The sequence below is a fragment of the Heptranchias perlo genome, chromosome 29 (genome assembly GCF_035084215.1).
Source record: "Heptranchias perlo isolate sHepPer1 chromosome 29, sHepPer1.hap1, whole genome shotgun sequence".
NCBI lineage: Eukaryota > Metazoa > Chordata > Chondrichthyes > Hexanchiformes > Hexanchidae > Heptranchias > Heptranchias perlo.
The window spans coordinates 23,484,630-23,506,486 of NC_090353.1; the positions used below are offsets into that span (position 1 = coordinate 23,484,630).

The following is a 21,857-nucleotide window of genomic DNA, read 5'->3' on the forward strand; positions in this document are numbered from 1 at the left end:
ACTCATTTTCATATGTTTGTATGTTGAGAAAATACACTGGGTGACAGTCCATCATTCCAGTAACTCACAATATGGCTCCAAAGATGTCACAACATTTGCAGGATGTGTTCCTGTCACTCAGTCCTCCTTTACTGTACAGCTGCTCAAGCACAACTCCTCCTCCTCCTCCTCCTCATCATCATCAACATATCTCTTTCAAAGGGGTAACTTCAGGAGGAGCCTTATAATCAGAAAGATGGCCCAACACATAGATAAACTATGAAGTCATCTAAGAGCTGAGTGAACATTAACAGATACTCTTTATTTAAACTGACATTTCAATAATTCAAAAAGTGTCTGCTCTTCACAGTGGACCTCTTTTTCCCCATCACTGCTTTTAACTGAGTGGACATCCAAACTGGTTAAGCCCTCCCTATATAGAATTAATTGTACTATATATTAGGTTCCATGCTGCATTAATATTAATATAATATAGCTTGAATTAAGGCAGTGATCAAATTATTCACTGAACAGGAGTGTTTCCCTTACTGTTCATATAAAAGGCACCCACTGTAGTTGTATAGATTCCCCCTGCCAAAGGGGTCAAGGGGAGACATCCCTTGTTCCTGGAAATGTATACTCAGCAGGTTTGATAATAGAAATCACTCAACATTTGGGAGAGCAAGCATGAGAGACACGGGGACATAGATCCATCATTAGAACACTGAAGCACTGGCTGGAACAAAGAAAAAAATTGTGACCTATTCTAGTCCACCCGGAGAATAAGCAGCAGCCTCCCATCACGAGTCGCTCAAGAACCAAATGCAGATCCGGCCGTGCACAAACGCCCGAGGCCCCACTCCATTTCAGGACCATTCTCACCAAAACCGTGATAGCGTTAAAACAGAAATCAACCTAATTCTGCGTTTAAATTCTCCGACTAACGACCCCAGCATCTCCCTCATTCTCTCCACTTAAGTGTCGCACTTTCTGGAAGACCGTAACCAGGAAGGACCTCCCCGCTATAGGTGCTATACAAACTGCCTGATCCATCTGTGATTTTTTTTTTTGGGCGGGGAAATTTACAATATATTTTTCGTTTGTCGCTTTTTAATGAATAGTATTTTAATTTCCAATAGGCAGACATTATTCGTCTCCCGTAATAATGGACCTATTGATTTAACACATCTGGCAGATTCGTGAGTTGCAGTGAGAGATGCGCCGGGAGTGAGAGAAGCCCAATTGTTTTGTCGGTTGGTTTGGAGGCGATGAGCTCGAGCGCCCGGCCGAGTGAGCGCGGGCGGCGGTCCAAGTCCCGGGAGCGCGAGAGGAGCCGGCATGAGGGGCACAAGAAGAAGAAGAAGCAGCGATGGCGCAGCCGGTCCAGGTCTGGTTCACGGGACTGGAGAAGGAGGAGGAGGAGCGGCAGCCGAGACCGGAGCCCGGCTCAGAGGCAGCCGAAAAGCGACAGAAGGATAAGGCCGGGCTCCCGCTCTCCCCCGGCCCGCTCCCGCTCTCGGACCCGCTCTCCCCCGGCCCCCTCCAGACATTCACCTCGCTCCAAACGTTCGTCTCAAACGCGGTCCAGAAGCCCGTCCGACTCCCCCGGCAGGTCCGAGCACTCGTCGCCTTCTTCCTCGTCGTCTTCCCGCTCCGGGAGCCCGAGCAGCGTCAGCCGTTTGCTGACTCTCCAGGAGAAGCTGAAGCAGAAAGCGGAGAAGAAGAAGCAGCGAGAACTGGCCAAGGCCATAGAGACCCCCGAGGAGAAGCGGGCCCGCCGCCTGGCTAGAAAAGAGGCCAAAGAAAGGAAGAAGAGGGAGAAGATGGGTTGGAGCGAGGAGTATATGGGCTACACGAACGCAGACAATCCCTTTGGAGACAACAACCTCCTGGGGACCTTTATCTGGCAAAAGGTTATGGTGAAATCATAAACCCATTTGGTGCTGATTATATTGTTCTCAACTCCAGTGACCCTTAGCCTGTGTTAAGACTAATCTCAAAGCTGTTTTGCTCTTCATTTCAATAAATGCTTCAATAATACTCAATATTTATGGAAGGAAGGAATTTGGATTTACGACCTCAGGATGTCCCAAGCTGTTTTACAATCAATGAAGTACTTTTGAAGTGTGGTCACTTGTAATGTAGGAAACATGCCAATTTGCGCACAGCAAGGTCCCGCAAACAGCAATGTAATAATGATGACATCATCTGTTTTAGTGATGTTGGTTGAGGGGTAAATATTGGCTAGGACATTTTGCGCACACGTTGCTGAAAGTGCGAGCTGATAACAGCACAGCGAGGGAAACGGCGTCTGGGACCTGAGTCAACAAGATATCTCCTTAACTAATGAGATTTAAAGATTGAGTGCCAGAAAGGTTACTTGGCAGTCATTAACACTTATCACATTGTTAAACGGGTACTTGCGCTTGAAATGACAAGACTTAACTTTCTGTGGCAAGTTTAATGGGCAAATACAGCAAGTTCCTAAAACAAAAACACGAGGCTAAGGGTGAGATGCCGTTTTCGTGACGCGAACTGCGCAACTCAGACAGCAACTTTTGTATATTCACATTTAACCGCGCACCTTCTCCTCGCCTGAAGTTGCTGTACCATTTACACATAAATAATGGTGAGCGCCATTAGCCTTGCTGTTATTTTGACAGCAAGTTCTGGCCCATTGTTTCCTCTGATCTGGGTAGCTGAGGACACATTTTTCTGTGTATTATGCATTCAGGTTGTATTCCAGTAATGTCACTGCTTTATTAAAAGGAGTTTGTTTATTCTTGCATCACAGGCCCTGGAAAAGAAAGGAATTAGCCACCTTGCTGAAAAGGATCTAAAGGACAGAAACAAGCGAATTCAAGAGGACAACCGCATGGAATTGCAAAAAGTATGGACAAATATATCTTAGGAGTTTTACAAAAAAACCTTCCATTTCTACTGCCACCCCCCCCCCCCCCCCCCCACCATGTTCACAAAGTGGCTGCAAATCTGATTTAAATGCATTTTCCAGCTATCTTCTCATAATTGCCTAAGTTGGTTAGAACTAGTTAACGAATGTCTGAGAGGCAGAAAGTTTTTTAAAAAGCATTTTTTTTATTGTAAAATGGGGGTAATTCATTCAATGTATAGTTCATAGTTTTTTTTAACAAAACTTTGATTTAGTTCTGCTACCTGTGAAGAGAACTCCTTCGCTTGCTGTTACTTGCTGGAGACTCGCCTAACACTAAGCAATGTTTTCTGTTAAATGACAGCTCCACAGTTTGGTTCTACACTTTAATAGCTGATTAGAGATTAGTTCTTTTGCCATAACATTCTATTCATTTTGGAGGAAATATTAGGACTAGAAGTTGTGCTGTTTATTGAAGGTGACCGTAATATGGTCTGTGAGCACCTTACATAGTGTACAGCACAGAAACAGGCCATTTGCCCAACTGGTCCTTGCCAGTGTTTATGCTCCACAATAGCCTCCTCCCACCCCTCATCATCTAGCCCTATCAGCATAATCTTCTAGTCCTTTCTCCTCTGTGTTTATATAGCTTCTCCTTAAATGCATCAATGTTATTTACCTCAACTGTAATCTGTGCACAATAGTACTTTCACAGCAGGAGTAGAGAGCTCACATACTTCAGGTATGCACTGAAGTGCAGTTGCCTGTAGCCATGGGTGGCCATCAACTCAATTCTGCGTATATTTGTGTATTTTTAAATAACTAAAAGCTCTGGATAGTTTACTAGTAAAGTCACTATTTTCATTGAAGGTATTTCTAGGGAATTAAGAATTGATTAATTTAAAGTCAATTCACTTTTTTGCTCCAATTTTTTAGATTTGATTTTAATGAATTACGGCAACAGCAGAGGCTTGTTTAATCACTGCCTACATCAGATAATTTGCAGGCAGGTTTATAAATCTAGTTGATGATCTAGTCATGAACTTCTTGAGAAAAATTAAGTTGTTTGTGTTTGCAAAGTTGGTAAATCTTGGAAACTGGTCACCGAATTAATTAGAGATTTGTTTGTAGTGAACATGAAGGGCAGTAGAAGAGTAGAAATGGAAGGTTTATTGATCACCTTTCCGGTTTCGTATGTAGACACAATGTCAGAAAATTTTAGGTTTACTGATATATCTGAGTTTTGTCTGTAAGTATTTTACAGATTTCAGACTTGTTGACAAAGTATTGATTATATATAAACTGCTGACTTTTTTACTTTTATCAACAAAAATTAAGCTTGGTGACAAACTGGTATCGACTTTGTAGGAGCAGCTCCAATGAAAGTCAACTGTAAATGGAAACATGAGGATAGGCTGATGCATGGAAGATGTTTACATTTTTCCTAATGAATCCAAAATTGGCAAACCACTTTCCTATGATCGAATAACAAAAATTCAAGAAATTTCCTTATGTTCACGGAGCTGAGGTAGTTTATGAACCATAATTGGGATCAGTAATTTTACTTGGCCTTGTTTGATTGTATAGAAAAAACATTTTTAATGTGGCCAGTGGAAGTTGCGCGGTGCACTCGCTGATCACTTTTATTTAAGTAGAGTTCTTACTCATGCTGTAGGTGAAACAGCTGCGCTTGGAACGGGAGCGGGAAAAGGGCCTGCGGGAACAGGAGTTGGAGATGTTGCAGCGGGAGAAGGAAGCGGAACACTTCAAGACCTGGGCAGAACAAGAGGATTATTTCCATTTACAGCAAGCTAAATTGAGGTATACAGGAATGGATTATTTTTTCGTAGGGGGCAGAGGAAACAAATTTTTCCATATTCTCTGGGTTGAAAAGAATGCAGTTCTATCTCTATTAGAATGTCATATTTGTTCAGTACTGGATACTACTGTCACTGAGTGGCTGCAGAACATTCATGGTGGGGGGGGGGTGAACAGCCAGAGGTTGTGCCCCTTATTGGTACTAAGGACATAGGTAGAAAGACGGCTGAGGTCCTGAAGGCAGATTTTAAGAAGTTAGGAAAGAGATTAAGAAGCAGGACCTCAAAGTAGTAATCTCTGGATTACTCCTGGTGCCACACACTAGTGAGTATAGAAATAGGAGGATAGAGCAGATGAATGCGTGGCTGGAGAGATGGTGCAGGAGGGAGGGCTTTAGATTCCAGGGGCATTGGGACCAGTTCTGGGGAAGGTGGGACCAGTACAGGCTGGACGAGTTGCACCTCACCGGAGCTAGGACCAATGTCCTCGCGGGGAGGTTCGCTAGTGCTGTGGGTGGGGGGGGTTGCGGTTTAAACTAATTTGGCAGGGAATGGGCATCAGGATGTAGCAATGGAAAGGAGAAACAAGGGGCACAAAGAACCGGGGGAGAAAGATAGCACTAGAGCAAGAAATAGTATAGAATTAGGTTGGATCAGACTGAGAGAGTACAAGAAAGTCTAAGACTGGTTTGCAGTGCATGTGAGTAAACGCATGAAGCGTGGTAAACAAGGTTGGTGAGCTGCAGGTGCAAATACAATGTTGTGGCGATAACGAAGACCTGGCTCAAAAAAGGGCAGGATTGGGTACTAAATATTCCTGGATACACGGTGTTCAGGAAAGAATGGGGGGGTGGGGTGGCAGTACTGATTAAGGAGAATATTGCAGAACTGGAGAGAGAGAGGATGTCCTGGAGGGGTCAAGGACAGAATCTATTTGATTAGAGTTAAGAAATAAGAGGTGCCATTACACTACTGGATGTATTCTATAGGCCACCAACTAGTGGGAAAGATATAGAGGAGCAAATTTGCAGGGAAATTACAGAGGGGTGCGAAAGCTACAGAGTAGTGATAACTGGGGACTTCAACTATCCTAATATAGACTGGGATAACAATAATAATATAAGAGGCAAAGAGGGGGAGGAATTTTTGAAATGTGTTCAGGATAACTTTCTTAACTAGTACGTTTCTGGCCCAATGAGGAAAGAAGCATTGCTGGACGTGGTTCTAGGGAATGAGGTGGGTCAAATGCAGCAAGTTTCAGTAGGGGAGCATTTAGGGAGCAGTGATCATAGTATCATAAGGTTTAGAATAGCTATGGAAAAGGAATCGGACCACTCTAAAGTAAGAATACTCAATTGGAGGAGGGCCAATTTCAATGGGATGAGAACAGATCTGGCCCAGATAAATTGAAATCAAAGATTGGCAGGCAAAACTGTAATTGAACAATGGGCAGCCTATAAAGAGGAGATGGTTCGGGTACAATCTAGGCACGTTCCCACGAGGCAGAAAGTAGGGCAACTAAAACCTGAGCTCCCTGGATGACAAAAGAGATAGTGAGTAAGATGAATCTGAAAAAAGGGGCGTATGACAGATGTCAGGTTGATAACACAAGTGAGAACCAAGCAGAATATGGAAAGTCCAGAGGGGAAGTGAAAACGGAAATAAGAGGGGCAAAGAGAGAGTATGAGAATAGACTGGCGGCCAACATAAAAGGGAATCCAAAAGTCGTCTACAGGCATGTAAACGGGTAGTAAGAGGAGGGGTGGGGCCGATTAGCGACCATAAAGGAGATCTACTCGTGGAGACAGAGGGGATGGCTGAGGTACTAAATGAGTACTTTGCATCTGTCTTCACCAAGGAAGAAGACGCTGCCAGAGTCTCAGTAAAGTCCCACACGGACTGCAGCAGTTCAAGAAGGCGGCTCACCACCACCTTCTCGAGGGCAATTAGGGATGGGCAATAAATGCTGGCCACGCCAGCCACGCCCACATCCCATGAACGAATTTTAAAAAAACATGGACTTTCAAAAGGCGTTTGATAAAGTGCCACATGGCTGGCTTATAAACTAGAGGGCTTATCTCTAAAAGAGGTACAGGAACACAGAGATCTGGGGGTATATGTGTTCCCATTGGCGGAAGAGTCAGACACCAGAGGACATAAATTTAAGGTGATTGGCAAAAGAACCAAAGGTGACATGAGGCAAAACCTTTTTACACAGCGAGTGGTTAGCATCTCAAGGGGGTGGTGGAGGCAGATTCAATCAAATGGGAACTGGATAAGTACTTGAAAGGAAAAAATTTGCAGGGCTACGGGGATAGGGCGGGGGAGTGGGACTAGCTGGATTGCTCTTGCATAGAGCTGGCACGGACTTGATGGGCCGAATGGCCTCCTTCCGTGCTGCACCCTTTCTATGATTCTACATCTTGCATTTCTATATTTCTGGAGGTTAAAAATAAGCTGCAATTTATACTTTATTATTGGCAGATCTTCGGAGGCATTGCCCATGGTGTGTTGGAGGATATGCTGTTTTATTACAATGGAGTCCTATCAACAAAGTAGAGGAAGTAAATGGAACATTTGCAGATCGTGTGCTAGATGCAAGATTTTTAAAATATGATAAATTATAGGTAGATCTGATGCTGAATCATTCAAAACAATGGTTAAATTGTGTTTTGGTGAAAAATTATGAACATTTGCCAATAAGTGACTGTCCAGCTTGGTTACTTTAACAATTCATTCTGATGCTCAGTTGATAAATATGCGTTTGCAGCTGAGTCATGCAGACCAGAAGTATTTGATCCTTGTTGAGTGAACTGACCTCAGAGAAGTGGTGGGACACTACAATTGTCCTTGAGAGGCGGAAAGGGGAAAATGAGCTGAGGTCATGGTCCCAATTGCTGCCCAGTGATTCCTGCTGGAAAGCTTGTGTGCATAGAGGCAATTAAACACAGGTTGAACTTGGCTGTGATTTTTTTTTTTGCCAGTCACCAGGGACAGTAGTAATGTTCAGTTGGAATTCAAAATTAATTTCAAAGGCCAACACTAAATATGAGCATTGAGCCTGTGTAAGATGTAAGTGTTACTTTGATTCAGTTACGAGGTCTATGGTGTGTGCTTTGCTGCTACATTTAATGTGTGCATCACAATCTGTTAGCTTATTTCAGCTATAATCCTCTCCAATTTCACCCAGTATACTATGAGAGAGAAAAGTTTGAGTAAGAACGTACATTATATTAACATGTATTTTAGTGAAAAGATAGCTTTCTATTAATTCTCCTATTTGCTTTAGATCAAAGATCCGTATCCTGGGAGGCCGAGCCAAGCCGATTGATCTTCTTGCTAAGTACATCAGTGCAGAGGATGATGATCTAGCTGTAGAAATGCATGAACCATATACATTTCTAAATGGGCTGACTGCGTCAGACTTGGAAGATCTTCTTGAGGATATCAGAGTATGAAATTTCACTTAACGTACAGTATTGTGCCCTCTTCATCCCTTCGTTGGTGATGTCTTGAGATTTTGTTACTAGAGATTCACATTCACCAATTTGCTCCACAAATTGCAGGCGGTCCATCGTCACCTTCTCAGGGCATCTAGGGATGGGCAATAAATGCTGGTCTTGCCAGCGATGCCCACGTGCTGAGTTTTTTTTAAAAACCTATTTCTGTGCTGGGAGTGCCTGATTTTGGTACTGGAAAGTGTTCCAGCACTGACATGCTTCTCCATGAGTACCAAAAGCAAAGAAAAAGTTTCTCATAGTTGGTTCTAACTATAGCAATCATGATGTAGTGATAGATTCCACTAATTACTTATCGGGCCAGAATTTACTGTAGCCATTCGTTACACTTGCCCTTGCCCTTGCCCGTTTAATTTCCATGAAACTTTGCACTGGAAGTGGGAGATGGAAACTGTTTCAGCCTAGGACCCGATGAGCTCCAGCACTGACAAGTACTTGATGAAAATATTTAATTGTCTTCCCCCTCGACCAGCTTACTGTGCAGGATTTGACTGCAAGGATGTTTCATATTTCTTGTAAATTTCAGATTTTTTTCACCCTGGAAAGTAATTGATCCTCAGGCATTTTCAAAAGGAAACATTAGTGTAATTCTGAGCTACTGCCACTAGATGTCACTGTTGCACTAACAATTTGAATTTTCGCACAACTTGTGTAAACTGTTCAGACCTCATTACAAAGGGGGAAAAGTTGGGAGGAAATTTGTGGGAAAATGAATCTAAGGCTAGCTCAGAGAAAATGTTTTAGGAGGCTTTGAAAGCACGGAGGAAGGTCGAATGGCAAAATGGCTTTGGGAGGGAATTCTAGGAGGGAGGGAGTAATGGCTGAAAGTTTGCAAGTATAAGAAAGACTTATTAAAAGATAGTGCAGCTCCCTCCCACCCCCCTGTGATGGATTGTATGTTGAGCAGCCGCTTAGGCCCTATGCTCCAGAATTCCCTGCTTCTCTGCTTCCCTCCTTCTTTAAGACCCTCCTTAAAACCTTCCACTTTAACCAAGTTTCTGGTAACCCCCTCTTCCTTTGGCTCGGCATCCATTCATTTCTGATTACACCTCTGAAATGCCTTGGGATGTTTTTCTATGTTAAAGGTGCTGTATAAATGAATGTTGTTAATCCTGAAGCCAGAATTAGTACAGTATTGTGTTCATGCACGGCCTAAGTTTTGTCAAATTATAATGACAAAGCAATTTTTTATGGAGACTTGCAGGATATGATTTATATTCACAGCTGGACTGACCTCATTATACATACACGAGCTATGGTCAGTGCCGCAGCTGAGGTATAAATTACATCTCGCATGCCTTCCTAATGCACCATGTTCATTCTGTGCATTAAAGACAAGTTGGCTCTAAGTTTATCCAGTGAGTAGCTGAGCCATACAAATCAGGAAGGTCCCAGGTTCCATCCCTGTGCTGTGCTGACATTGACAGGAGGTTAAGGAGAGGAAGATCGGTCAGGATTCCATTTCTGATCCCCTGCTGGAAGTGAAAGTGTGTGAACATTGATGAGGACTGGTTTGTGTTCAGTTGGGAGGCATGCTGTGGTTGTATCTCTCAACATTCCTCATCAAGCCTCACACATTAATAGTAACCACTTGGGCCAGGAACTGGAAAGTGACTGGTGCCAGTGGGACCTTACTGTCAACAAAGAGCCAACACTTTCAGGCGAAATAGGAAAATTGGTATAGAAAATATGGATAGATTAATTGGATAAAGTGGTAACATAAATGTTTTTAGTGATGGCTATATCCCTTTATGGTTTGGTTGCAGTGGGAGTACTAATTAGACTGTCATTGTGTGTTAAGAATGTTTTGAACATTTCATACCAACAAATCTCAAAGGAACAATAGCTCCAGTAATTAAAATAATTTATGATCTAAAAATATCTACATTATGTGTGGTCTAACCATGAGTAAGTTGAAGATCCTTATGGAACTGACTGAGTGAGTGTTTTTTCATTTCACTTCAGGTTTACATGGAGTTGGAGCAGGGGAAGAACGCTGACTTCTGGAGAGATATGACTACCATTACTGAGGACGAAATAAGTAACCTGAAAAAACTGGAAGCTTCAGGAAAAGGGCCAGGTACTGGGGAAAGTAGTAGAGTATATTCAGAAGGGGGACAACTTCAAATTTGTTTAAGCAGAATCTTTTGTTAGCCCTTTGTGCTGCCAGAAATTCTGGAGTGTTCCATAAAGAGAAGCTAGAACCCTTGTATGATAATAAAGCTATCCAGGCACGATTTTTTTTTAAATCAAGCTTATTTTCTGTTTGCACTCTTTTCCCACTCCTGTTCACATTCTCTCCAATTATTATAACTTTACTCTTAACATCTATCTCATAAACCTTATTCCATTTTTAATTTTTTTTCATTAAAAGTAACTTTTACTTGTTTGTCTCTGCACTGCAGGTCCCACCACTCATTTTGGGATACAAATGGAAAAAATGGCCTCAATTGGTTGAAAACAAGCTCCAATTGTTTGACATCCAGCTTCAAAGCTTGGCTTTTCAGCCAGTTGGAGCCTAGAACAAGTCAGCCTGTAACATGTTTACCTTGCAAATTAAGAGTTGTACCACAGGATAGACTATATCATCTAAGGTGCTGGTAGCCCAGTCTTTTCTGATGAGACAATTCCTCTGCAGCGTAGGATTGCTGTTAAACATTTGTTGCAAGATAAGCGAAATACCATTTGTTTTCCTTTTACCAAATTGAAAATCTATGTTTTTAAAAAAAATAAGGCTGTCGCTTCTGTGTAATCCAGTCTGTTTGCTAAAGCCCTGTTTTCTGTGATCTTATTTCTCCACCTGCAAAACACAGTTCCTATCCAGCAGGTCCCAAGTAGTTAATTTTGTATTCCTTAGCCATGCACTGTTGCTTTACATAAGAACATAAGAAATAGGAGCAGGAGCAGGAGTAGGCCATACGGCCCCTCGAGCCTGCTCTGTCATTCAATAAGATCATGGCTGATCTTCAACCTCAATTCCGCTTTCCTGGCCGATCCCCATATCCCTTGATTCCCCTAGAGTCCAAAAATCTATCTACCTCTTTATAAAAGTTTGTACTAATTTTTTTACGAATGATTATTTCTCTCCTTCAGACTAAGCACATTTTATATTTAAAAAGCTGTCAATTCCCCCAGTCTGGATTTATTGTGGACTCTCTCCCTTCAGTATGTATGAGCTCCTGACCCCTCAGCTCTGCCTCTTTGCTCTGTCCAACCTGTATCTTCCCCCAAGTTCCTAGTATAGCCACATGGCAAGCTCTCAGCTCCCAGCTCAATCTGCCTCCCTGCCCCAACCTATATCTCATGTCCTATCAGAGGTTCCTGGCACTTTTACTCTCCGTTTTACGACTCTGACCTGTATATCTCTCCTGCGTTCCTGTATGCAGAGAAACCGTGCCACAACTCCTGAATCTTTGGAAGTCAAGAAAGGAAAAACCTAAGGTACTTAAGCCTACAATGTAAAAATAAAAACATAGGCTGAGCCTGCTTGTGACCTGGTCACTCAGTGACGGGTGGAGAGATCGGGCAGCATAGCATAGTAAGAGGAGCCGCTTAAAGCTGACTGGCAGCAAGGACACTCAGTGACCAAGACCCACTGCATGATGCCCAGGGCCTCCGTTTCTCTTTGATGTTTCTCAGGCTGGAGTCAAATGTGTAGAGGTTTCTGCAGCAAACTTTGACACTAGGAGCTGATTGGCCAGAGCAGAACCAGAGTTAGGGTGACAGAGTCAGAACTACAGGTCCTGTCCTTGTCTATCTCTCTAAAGGTCAGGTCCATGCTTTTGTCTGTTTATATGACTTTACATAAGTGCTTTGTGGTTAGTCAAATGGCAAAAACCAGGTGCTGCAGCCAAGAGCTACACCACAGATAAATCATGTACAAAACAATGAGAGAAAGGCTGTAAAGAATAAATAGAATGCCTGAGGATCACAGAGAAAGAGAAAACAAACAAGCAGAGAAAGAGAGTCTGAATATAACCCTCCAGTGCTGTTCAATGTCCACACGGTGGAAGGCTTTGTTGTGGTTGGAGAGCAAAGCCCAGGCCCGGGTAGGGGAGGGTTTTTTTTAAAGAGACTGTTAGGATGTGTATTTTTGTAATAATGTAGACAAAGGCTGCAGTCCTGTGCCTATTCGCCAAGGATGAATTCTTGGATACGGAGTCAAGCGCTATGTTTGTTTTTTAATACACTCACAGATAACAGACCGGAACACATGGTGATGCCTTGCCATAGAAGAACACACGTCATAGAGCTATTGAACTCAACTTTCTCCCCTCTCTCCTCCTTCTGTTCCTTCTAACTCATGGCTACTCATCTCACCCCATCCAGCTGCACTAATCCATAGGCATCTGCATTCCATTACTCTTTACCGACTTTTAGTACCAGTCCATATCCAGATGTTTCAGGCTACCTAAACTTTTATTGCTCTATTTTGACATCCACGGTTCCAAGACTAACAGACTGATGTTTAGGGTTAGCAATGCAGAGAGTGCATCATTATGATCAGTAACAGGTGACTTAAGCTCTATATGTAAACAATGTGTAATCTGACTTAGAGCAGGCTGCTCACAACCTCTGTACAGAAATTGTACTGTTAACCTAAACCTGGAATTCTGCAAATGGTTTTCAACTATAGAGGGTAATATAAAAATGGAATTTAATACAAATGGATTCTTTTACTAACAAGACTTGCTGTTGCAATGTGCTGGCTGTGGAAGGTGCAGAATATGGTATGGGGAGATGTAGTACAAGGCACTGCGAGTCATGGGCTGCAAGGCCTGAGCTCCTCAACCCAGTCCCTAGCAGGGTTGAACCAGCCCCAGTAATAGTCTAACAGAGCATCCTTCAACATGAACTAGATGGTAGTGGTTGTCCCAAGTCTCATTCCTGCCCCCCATGCAAAATCCACATCTCATCTGAGGGACTTCTTCAACCCCCAGAGATATCTTCACTGCAGCTCCCTAAAGCTGACATTTGCCTCAGAGCACTCTGCTATGTGCTCCCAAAACTGACATTGAAGAGTTTAAAGCCTGAACAGACTTTTTGGAAGCAGGCACTGGTCATATTGACCAGGACAATTTGTCCCTGCTTGCCTCCTACATGGTCACAATGCTCACTTCTGACCTGAATATCGGCTGCCATCTTACTTCATCGCTTGACCTTTCAAAAAGGTAAAAGGTACAAATTAAGTTTATAATGGAACATGAGAGGCAAATGGAGAGGACATGTAGAAGGAGAGACTTACAAAAAGGAGAAAGAGTGAAAAATAGAGCTTGAGATAAATTATAGAGATCTTAATGAGAGAAAGTGAGAGAAGTGATGCATAAAAAATGGAAGAAAAGCAGTCAAAGAACTAGATAGAAGCAGGGGAACAGTTATGAGGAGTGGATAGCCTCTTGTTTTTTGACTGAGCAGATCCACAGTTCACGCCACAAACTTAATTATGTTTATGGTTTTCTGTTAATCGAACACTAGTTTTAACTGGTAATAAGGTGATAAGCAACAGGTATAACAGTTTTATGAATTGCAAGGTGTCTGCATACTATAGCGTTATCACTTAAAATATTCCATTAATGGTGTTTACTATCACTGATCCCATCACATCTTTCTCTCTATAAATGTGTTAATGCCTCTTGCAAGATGCAATACCATGTGATAACCATCTCTTTATTAGTTTTATACAATGGAATTTCCCTTTATTTACTGTAACAAGCAGTACAGGTGGATATTGGAAATTAACAGACAATTGAGTCCTCAAATTTTGATTCTGCACCTGGGGTACAGGATCATCTTCGGCATAGGAATGAAAACAAATATTGTACAGATAATAAAAGCATTAGTTTTGATATGTCATGCAAGACCTCGTGATGTGAAAATTCTAATGGATAATAGCAGTTCCACACTGAATAAGCACTTGTTTAGGAATTTTAATAGTAATTGCAGACATATTCTTTGCTCTGGTATTGGCCATTTGCAATTTTGTTAAAAGGGAAGAGTGACTGTAGGAATACTATTTCTATTTCATTGCGGTCTCTTTTTTTATTCTTGTTAAGGAGAGAGACGCGAGGGAATCAACACTTCGGTGAGCACTGATGTTCAGTCAGTATTTAAAGGGAAAACCTACAACCAGCTTCAGGCACTGTACCAAAACATCGAAGCAAAGATCAAAACTGGTGGTACAAATCTGGATATTGGCTACTGGGAATCTTTATTGCAACAGCTCAAGGCATATATGGCCAGAGCCAGGTAGGACTGAGCACTAGGGGCAGGGAGCAATAAAAAGGAATTCATTATGGGTGTGAAAGTTTCCCATTGGTTCATTCAGATGTGCTTTTCTATGGTTGTAATGGAGGTGCATCAGGGGGAAGCTCTGTGCACTTGGAGTAATGATGTCACTGGGTGCTATTTGCCAAAATATTGGATGACCCATCATAAGATCATACATACACATAAATAGAAAAAACATGTAGGCAATGGAACCCCTACCCTCCTGAAAATGGATTCAGGCTGGGATGTAAATTCCATGAGTGATTTTTGTTTCTGGAATGTTGCTCAACTAGTCACTCTTCATGTGTGAACTTGAACAGTGAAGGTCAACAGGCTATTTGACCATTGGGCATCGTGCGTAGAAGATACAACAGACTATTCGGCCCAACCAGTCTGTGGGTGTTTAACCTCCATGCGAGCAAATAGCCCTAATCACGTTTATCTGCACTGTTCCCAATTACTTTGTTTTTTACTCAATGTCCACTAAATTGTGCATTTACCCATTGAGACATAAAGAAGTCACATTTCTTTTTGTTTCCTCCTTGTAATTACTTTATTTGGGTGAATTGATACTTACTTTGTATTTGTGGTATTTCCCTCAGACTACGCGAAAGGCACCAGGATGTGTTGCGGCAGAAACTTTACAAACTAAAGCAGGAGCAGGGAGTGGAAAGCGAGCCCTTGTTTCCCATTCTAAAGAAAGAATCACAGTCTCCCAAGGACAAGTATGTATCCTTGCAGTTTGAGGTTCTGTCCTACATGTGTTATTGCAAAGGGCTAGAGCTGTTAATGTCCCCAATTTTCTGCCATTTTGAATCATGCACTAATCTAATCTTAAGTTAGAAGTGTTCTTTAGAAGCTGTCACACTATAAATGTTAGCATTGCTACATATTTGAATCACTTTGCAGATTTGTGATTAAATATCAGTGATACATGTAAATACTATTTCCTTGTCATTCATTGCAGTCTACTGTGCATGCTACTGACCACAGTGGCTGGAAAAAAAAGCTCCTTCCACAAACAGGTTAAAGTGTATTGATGGCAGTAAAACATATTGGGCTTCAGATGTTGATGAACTGATCAGGTTTTGTTGTCATAGTTTGATGTTGTCTGAACCACCTAATGTATTACTGCCTTGTAACATTCTCCAGCCTTTGTATTCTGGATAATAGGATGCTTATGGGGTAGCAGGAGGGTTCAATAATTCATATTGGTCAAGACCTTTGGTTCCATTCTGTCTGTCTGTTTATTATTGCAGAAATTGTTCTGTTCCAAGCATGCTTCATAAACGATGTGTTACATATTGGCCATTTTCAAGTGAGCGATCTCACTGGGCATACTTGCAGAAGATATTTGTTTTTAGAAATTGTGTCGTCTTCACATTTGCTTGTGTAATATTTCAGTAAAGATCACAGCAACCTATCCTCATCTGACAGTTCTAGTGCAGAGAACTCCCCTCTCAGGTAAGGACATTTGATAAGGTTAAAGGACTACTGGAAGTAGAGATAAGGATATATTTTATCTTTCTCTTATGAATGCAAAATTACATTTTGTTGTAGGATACCTTCTGTAAGTTGTTTTATGCTTCAGTAGTCCAATCTCTCTATTGGATTGGCGACAGTGATTTTCAAAGTGCTATGCTGTAGAAGTCTGAAAATCATTGTGACCAATGTAATAGAGATTGGACTACTGAAGCATAAAATAACTGAAATGCCATGAAATACAGAGCTATGCCTGACGCTAGTTTCAGCTGAATTGCTTCAGCATTAATTCCAAATAAAATTGTTATTTTAGTAAAGCAGAACCCTGCACTACCGCAGAGCGTTGAGCCAATGAGTTTTGCTCGTCTTGTGAGGTATACAAGGCCTTTAACTTATTATCATGGATACTTTTCTGAGACTGAAGTGGAGATGCAGTGTGGGAAAGCTCTGTGTACTGGGAGTGTTTGTATTGAATCTCGCTTGTGCTATGTGGTGAAAATATTGGACTCCCCATCATTGCAGCATCTATCTACAACAGTAGAAAGTGGCTAATGGACCTGCATGTATTGTAATGGAGGACCAAACTCAACTACAGGAATTCAATGAAAATGTAATTAAAATCTTGTTTCTTTTTACTCTGTGCAGTTTCAATTTATCTAAACTATTTTTATTTTGTGCTCGTTATGTTTTCATCAGAATTGATGAAACGGCCCATAATGAATTGCGTCAGAATCTCTACAAACTGAACCAAGAGCAGGGAGTTGAAAGTGAGCCCTTGTTTCTAATTCGAAAGAAAGAACCACAGTTTCCCAAGGACAAGTATGTATCTTTGCACTTTGAGGTGCTGTGCTGCATGTGGTTACTCCAGAAGCTCAGAAATGTTAATAGCCCATTTTATATCCCATTGAAGTAGGCACCAATTGAATTTAATGTCTTGCAAGACAAGAATTATTTAAAAATTACTCCATACAGTAAATATTTACATCCCAGTCGATCCCATGGCATTGGTCACAGACAAAAGTCTCCTCGTAACTCCGTTTTGCCTTTTCTCTCTTTCTCCCCGTTTACTTTTTCTCCTTCACTTCTTGTTCTCTACTGCTCACTAATTTCTCACCCCATCTCTCCTCCGTGTCTGCCTCATCCACTCCCCCTCCCTCCCGCGTGCCTCGCCGCGCCCCCCCCCCCCCCTCGAAAGACTAGATTAGAACTCCCAGATTACCTCTAGAATATAAACATTCTTATTGATGTTGGCAATTGTGTTCTTTTGATCTGCCCAAATATGTACTGTCATTCTCCAATCAACCCTGTAAAGGGTTCAAGGCTTCTTTTTATATTAGCACATTTTTTAATATTAGCACAGAGGCCTGGCTACTTCTGTGTGAGAGTATTTCCTTGAGATAGTATTCCACACTGCAGAACAGCAAACTGTTGTACTAGCAGCTGTAACAGGTCATCTAGATTGACTAGAATAAACCCACAACAAGAATCATACCTGTTTCAGCCTGTTTTGGAAAAAGCGTGAGTGCTCTAGTGTTCAATAATAATTTTGAAAGTGTTTCCAACTTTATAGCACTGAGACCTACCAGCCATCAGTTTTAAAGAATGAGGTGCTGATTTTATTCGTATCATGCAGGTCAAGAGGAGAAGACAAGGAGGTACCAGGCACTTCTGCCTCAGGAGCTTCAGAATCAAAGGCAGAAGAGGAGAATGCTGAAGGAGAGGCAGTGCTCACTGAAGAGGATCTAATCCAACAGAGCTTGGATGATTACGACGCTGGCAAATACAGTCCAAAGTTACTCAGCCCTCATGAACTGCCCATGGACACCCACATAGTAGATGCTGAAGAGGACCTGCAAAAATTAATGATGGCAAGACAGCAGTTGCAAGTGACAGGTAAGAGAAGGATCTGTTGACTAAGTGATCTTCCAAATTCTGAAAGTTTTTGTTGTTTTATAAACTGTTGTCTCACAGCCCAACCATTCTCTAATCATTTTCATTAACTGCGAACATTGCAAACCGCAATTCAATTTTTACTTTATTTATTTAATAGTCTTTCCATACCAGAGCTTCTGAAATGTCTATTTTCCTTGGCCAGGGTTCCCCTCAACAATGGATGATAAGACCCGCAACTTTATTCACTTCATTTCCTGTGCCTCTCTTCTCATAACAACAGGGTCACCCTTGTTCTCACTTTCCACTCCAGCAGTCTCAGCATTTGGCAGACCATCGTCTGCAACTTACATCACCTACCGCATAATCCCATTCCATTTCTGCTTACCAGATGGACTGTCACCTCTGTGATACTCTTGTTCACTCTTCCACCAACTCAACTTCCCAGCTGAAGGCACGCGGGCGAGGCGCGCGCGTGCGCTAGGGGGTAGGAGGGTGGGGGGAAGGGGGGCGAGGCGTGGGAGGGGAAGGAGGGGCGGGGGGAAGGTGGGCGAGGAGCCGGTGGAGGACGGGGGGGAGGAGGAGGGGGTGAGGCGGGGGAGGGCGGAGGGAAGGGGGCCGAGGCGCACGGGAGGGGAAGGAGGGGGGGCGAGGCACGCGGGACACTTTCCCATGCAACCACAGCAGATGCTGCAGCTTCTCGTTCACCTTTGTACTTCTTCCAATCTAGTATACTGTTTTCGGTGCTTATGACATGGTCTCCTCTACACTGGGGAGACCAAACACAGATTAAGTGAATACCTCCATTCTGTTGGCAAGTGTGGCCTTGACCTCCCTGTGGCTCATTTGATCTTTTATATCACCTATTGGTTTTTCATTTGAGTTTGTACGTCATTTAATTAATTCATTTCTTCTCTGATTGGAATATTTATTGTCTCTGTATTTTGCAACCCTACAAAGAGGCTCACTTACCTTTCAGTTTTCAGTTCTGGCAAAGGATTATACCTGAAATGCCTTTTAGATGCTGATGACTTGCTATGCATTTCCAGTATTTTTTTTAATTTGTTAAATAAAGTATTGCACAAACAAAGTTTATCACCAACTACTACAGCTAGTAGGTTCTCATTTCTATATCCCAACTGCCTGCCTCTTTAAGATTCTGGATGGGAAGCAAGAGGAAAAGCACAATGATCTAAGGCATGTCCAACATGCACAAGCTGTTCTTTTGTTCCCAAGCATCCAGTTACAGTATTGTGTGCTCTTTGTCGTAACCATAATCAAATTGTATGTTCAAGATCTGTACATTAAATTACTAGTTTTTGCTATAATTATGACCTATAGTTCCTTCAAGTAGTAAATGTATTCTCTTAGATTGAATTATCATGTGTTTTCAGCGTCTGTTTTATTTGTTTTATGTAGGTGATGCGAGTGAGAGTGCTGAAGATGCATTTGTACGCAAAGCCAAAGAGGGGATGGGGACCGACGAAGCTCAGTTCAGCGTGGAGATGCCTTTAACTGGCAAAGTATACCTCTGGGCTGACAAATACCGTCCCAGGAAACCACGGTTCTTCAATCGTGTCCATACAGGCTTTGAGTGGAACAAGTATAACCAAACACATTATGATTTTGACAACCCTCCTCCTAAGATTGTCCAGGGTTACAAATTCAACATATTTTACCCAGACCTTATTGACAAGAGGGCAACTCCACAGTATTTCCTTGAGCCATGTGTGGACAACAAAGACTTTGCAATTCTCCGCTTCCATGCGGGTCCTCCGTATGAAGATATTGCTTTTAAAATTGTGAACCGTGAGTGGGAGTACTCTCACCGGCATGGTTTCAGATGTCAGTTTGCCAATGGAATATTTCAACTGTGGTTCCATTTCAAAAGGTATCGCTACAGAAGATAGAAACACCAAAGAGTAAAAGTTCATGACTGGTTATCATGTTCAGGTTGCATCTTTTGTGGGATTGTCAACCAGTTATGTATGTTGCATGAGAGTTTAAAAGGTTGTTCCCATGCAGGACTGTAGAGCACTTTTTCCACAATGATATGAGCTAATTTTAATCCTTCTCTATACAGTTATTATTTTCCTAATATAGCTTCTGAGGTTATAGGAATATAATTTCATTAAAAGTTCATTTTCCTGCCCAGCTGGAAGATCTGAAAGTCCTAAAATGTCTACTTTTTTGTATTATTTTGGGGTATTTGTTTTACTGCCCTTTCTCTAGGTGGTACTTAGTATTTCTTGATCTTTCAATCTGATTTTCTTTCTTTTGAGGAGCTATCTTGGTTACTCATCCTGTGAGGATATCACTGCCACAAACCCATACTTTTTTACTCTGTGGAATAAGATATTGGGATTCTGACACTTAGGTTGCCACGCAACCCCTAAATGTCTAATTTTCTGATTAGAATCATTAGTAAAGAAAGAAATTCCATTTATATAGTCCCTTTCGTAACCTCAGGATGTCCCAATTCAGTAACTGTTATATAGGCAAACATGGTGGTCAATTTGCACACAGCAAGATCCCACAAACAGCAATGAGATAATGATCAGATAATCTGTTTTTTTGGTGGCGTTGGTTGAGGGATAAATGTTAGCAAGACACCAGGAGAACTCCTGCTTTTCTTTGAATAATGCCATGGGATCCTTTACGTCTACCTAAGCAAGCGGAGCCTTGGTTTAACGTCTCATCTGAAAAGTGGCACGTACAACAACACAGTATTCCCACTACTAGATTATGTTAGCAAAGTTGTGTGCTCAAGTCCGAGAGTCTAGCTTGATTCCACATGTTTGTTTTCAAATCTACAGCATATCTCATACTGCTGACGTATCCCTGTATGGAGATGCCCTGTAGCAAAGACTGATTCAAGAGCTTATCTATATCATTTAAAGTTTTGTCCAGTGCCGTCTACTGTGTCACGCTTAAAAAGTGTCGCACATCAACAACTCACATTATTAGGGTAAAAATTAGTGAATGGTTGAAATTATCTGTTAAATTATCAATTATCATACTGATTGTAATTGAACTGATTTTGATTTTGTCACTAATTTTGGGTATCATTTTGATTTTGGACCAATGAAGAATGAATTGAGCACATTAAAACTGAGCAGTTTTTTTCCAAAGCTGCCATCCACTAAACGGTGAGTTTCACAAAATTGACCAAATTGCTCCGATTTTCTTCAGGCAATTTTTGTCTTGTTATTTATCTTCATTCAGGTGAGAATATACAGCAGGAAGTAACATCTTATAATAAACACATTAAAAAATACACAACTCTGAAAGAAGTAATTCATAAAATGAATTATTAAATGTCAGAAATACCTGCAAAAAGTTTAGATCTGCTCTTCTGGCTGGGGCTTCAGTTGGAAATTTACCTTACTCCTGGAACTTTCAGCTGCTGTTAACAAATTCTTAATGTGCATTGAATTATGAGAGTTGTTTTTACCTTACTCCTGTGGAACTACACTATCCACCAGGATAACCTATGCGACATGACAACTAGGTTAAAATGGACCAGAGATTTTTTTTTTGTTCCTGTGAAAAAATTTTGAGATGCATCAAGCAAGTTGGAGTTTTCATCCTTTTCCTGGGTAACAACAGTACCCAGAATAGTTTGCGATCCAGGCAGAAAATTTACAATTAATTATGAATGTTGAAAAAAATAATTGTCACTTTTTCAGCATTTTATAAGGTTTACATAAATAAAGATTTTGACTTTATGGAATTTGGGGTCAGTTTTTTTTTTTGTGTTCCTGAAGGAGCCAATTGGGGGAAGCTTGTGAGATGCTTTGCTGAGCTCTGACATTGCAGTCAGTGTTAAGCACCCAGGCTTATACCTGGCCCAGGGCTGATAATTGGAAACTCGACAGTGAGGGAAAAACTTTCCTTGGCTACGCTACACCAATGATTGATTCAGCAAGAACTGCACATCCACTGTGGGAATAAGGAGGAAGAAAAAATATTTTTTTCCAGTGGAAATAGTTAAGATAAAAAAAGGAAGGTTTT

General features: G+C 41.6%; 1 protein-coding gene across 1 annotated transcript; it reads left to right on the forward strand.

Annotated features, from left to right (window-relative positions):
- The first annotated feature begins 1,204 nt into the window (after positions 1-1,204).
- cactin lies at positions 1,205-21,576 on the forward strand. Its single transcript, XM_067968285.1, has 11 exons — positions 1,205-1,892; positions 2,774-2,869; positions 4,545-4,690; positions 7,976-8,138; positions 10,170-10,284; positions 14,258-14,450; positions 15,074-15,196; positions 15,876-15,935; positions 16,650-16,772; positions 17,587-17,846; positions 19,263-21,576. The coding sequence occupies exons 1-11, from the start codon at positions 1,248-1,250 to the stop codon at positions 19,751-19,753; spliced, it is 2,415 nt and encodes an 804-aa protein (XP_067824386.1). The 5' UTR covers positions 1,205-1,247; the 3' UTR covers positions 19,754-21,576.
- Positions 21,577-21,857: the final 281 nt, after the last annotated feature.

Excerpts from the sequence above, each read along its gene's own strand:
- cactin (XM_067968285.1), top strand. The coding sequence starts at position 1,248 with ATGAGCTCGAGCGCCCGGCCGAGTGAGCGCGGGCGGCGGTCCAAGTCC. Across the intron at positions 2,870-4,544 it reads ACCGCATGGAATTGCAAAAA|GTGAAACAGCTGCGCTTGGA; the intron begins GTATGGACAAAT and ends CTCATGCTGTAG. Across the intron at positions 4,691-7,975 it reads TTACAGCAAGCTAAATTGAG|ATCAAAGATCCGTATCCTGG; the intron begins GTATACAGGAAT and ends TATTTGCTTTAG.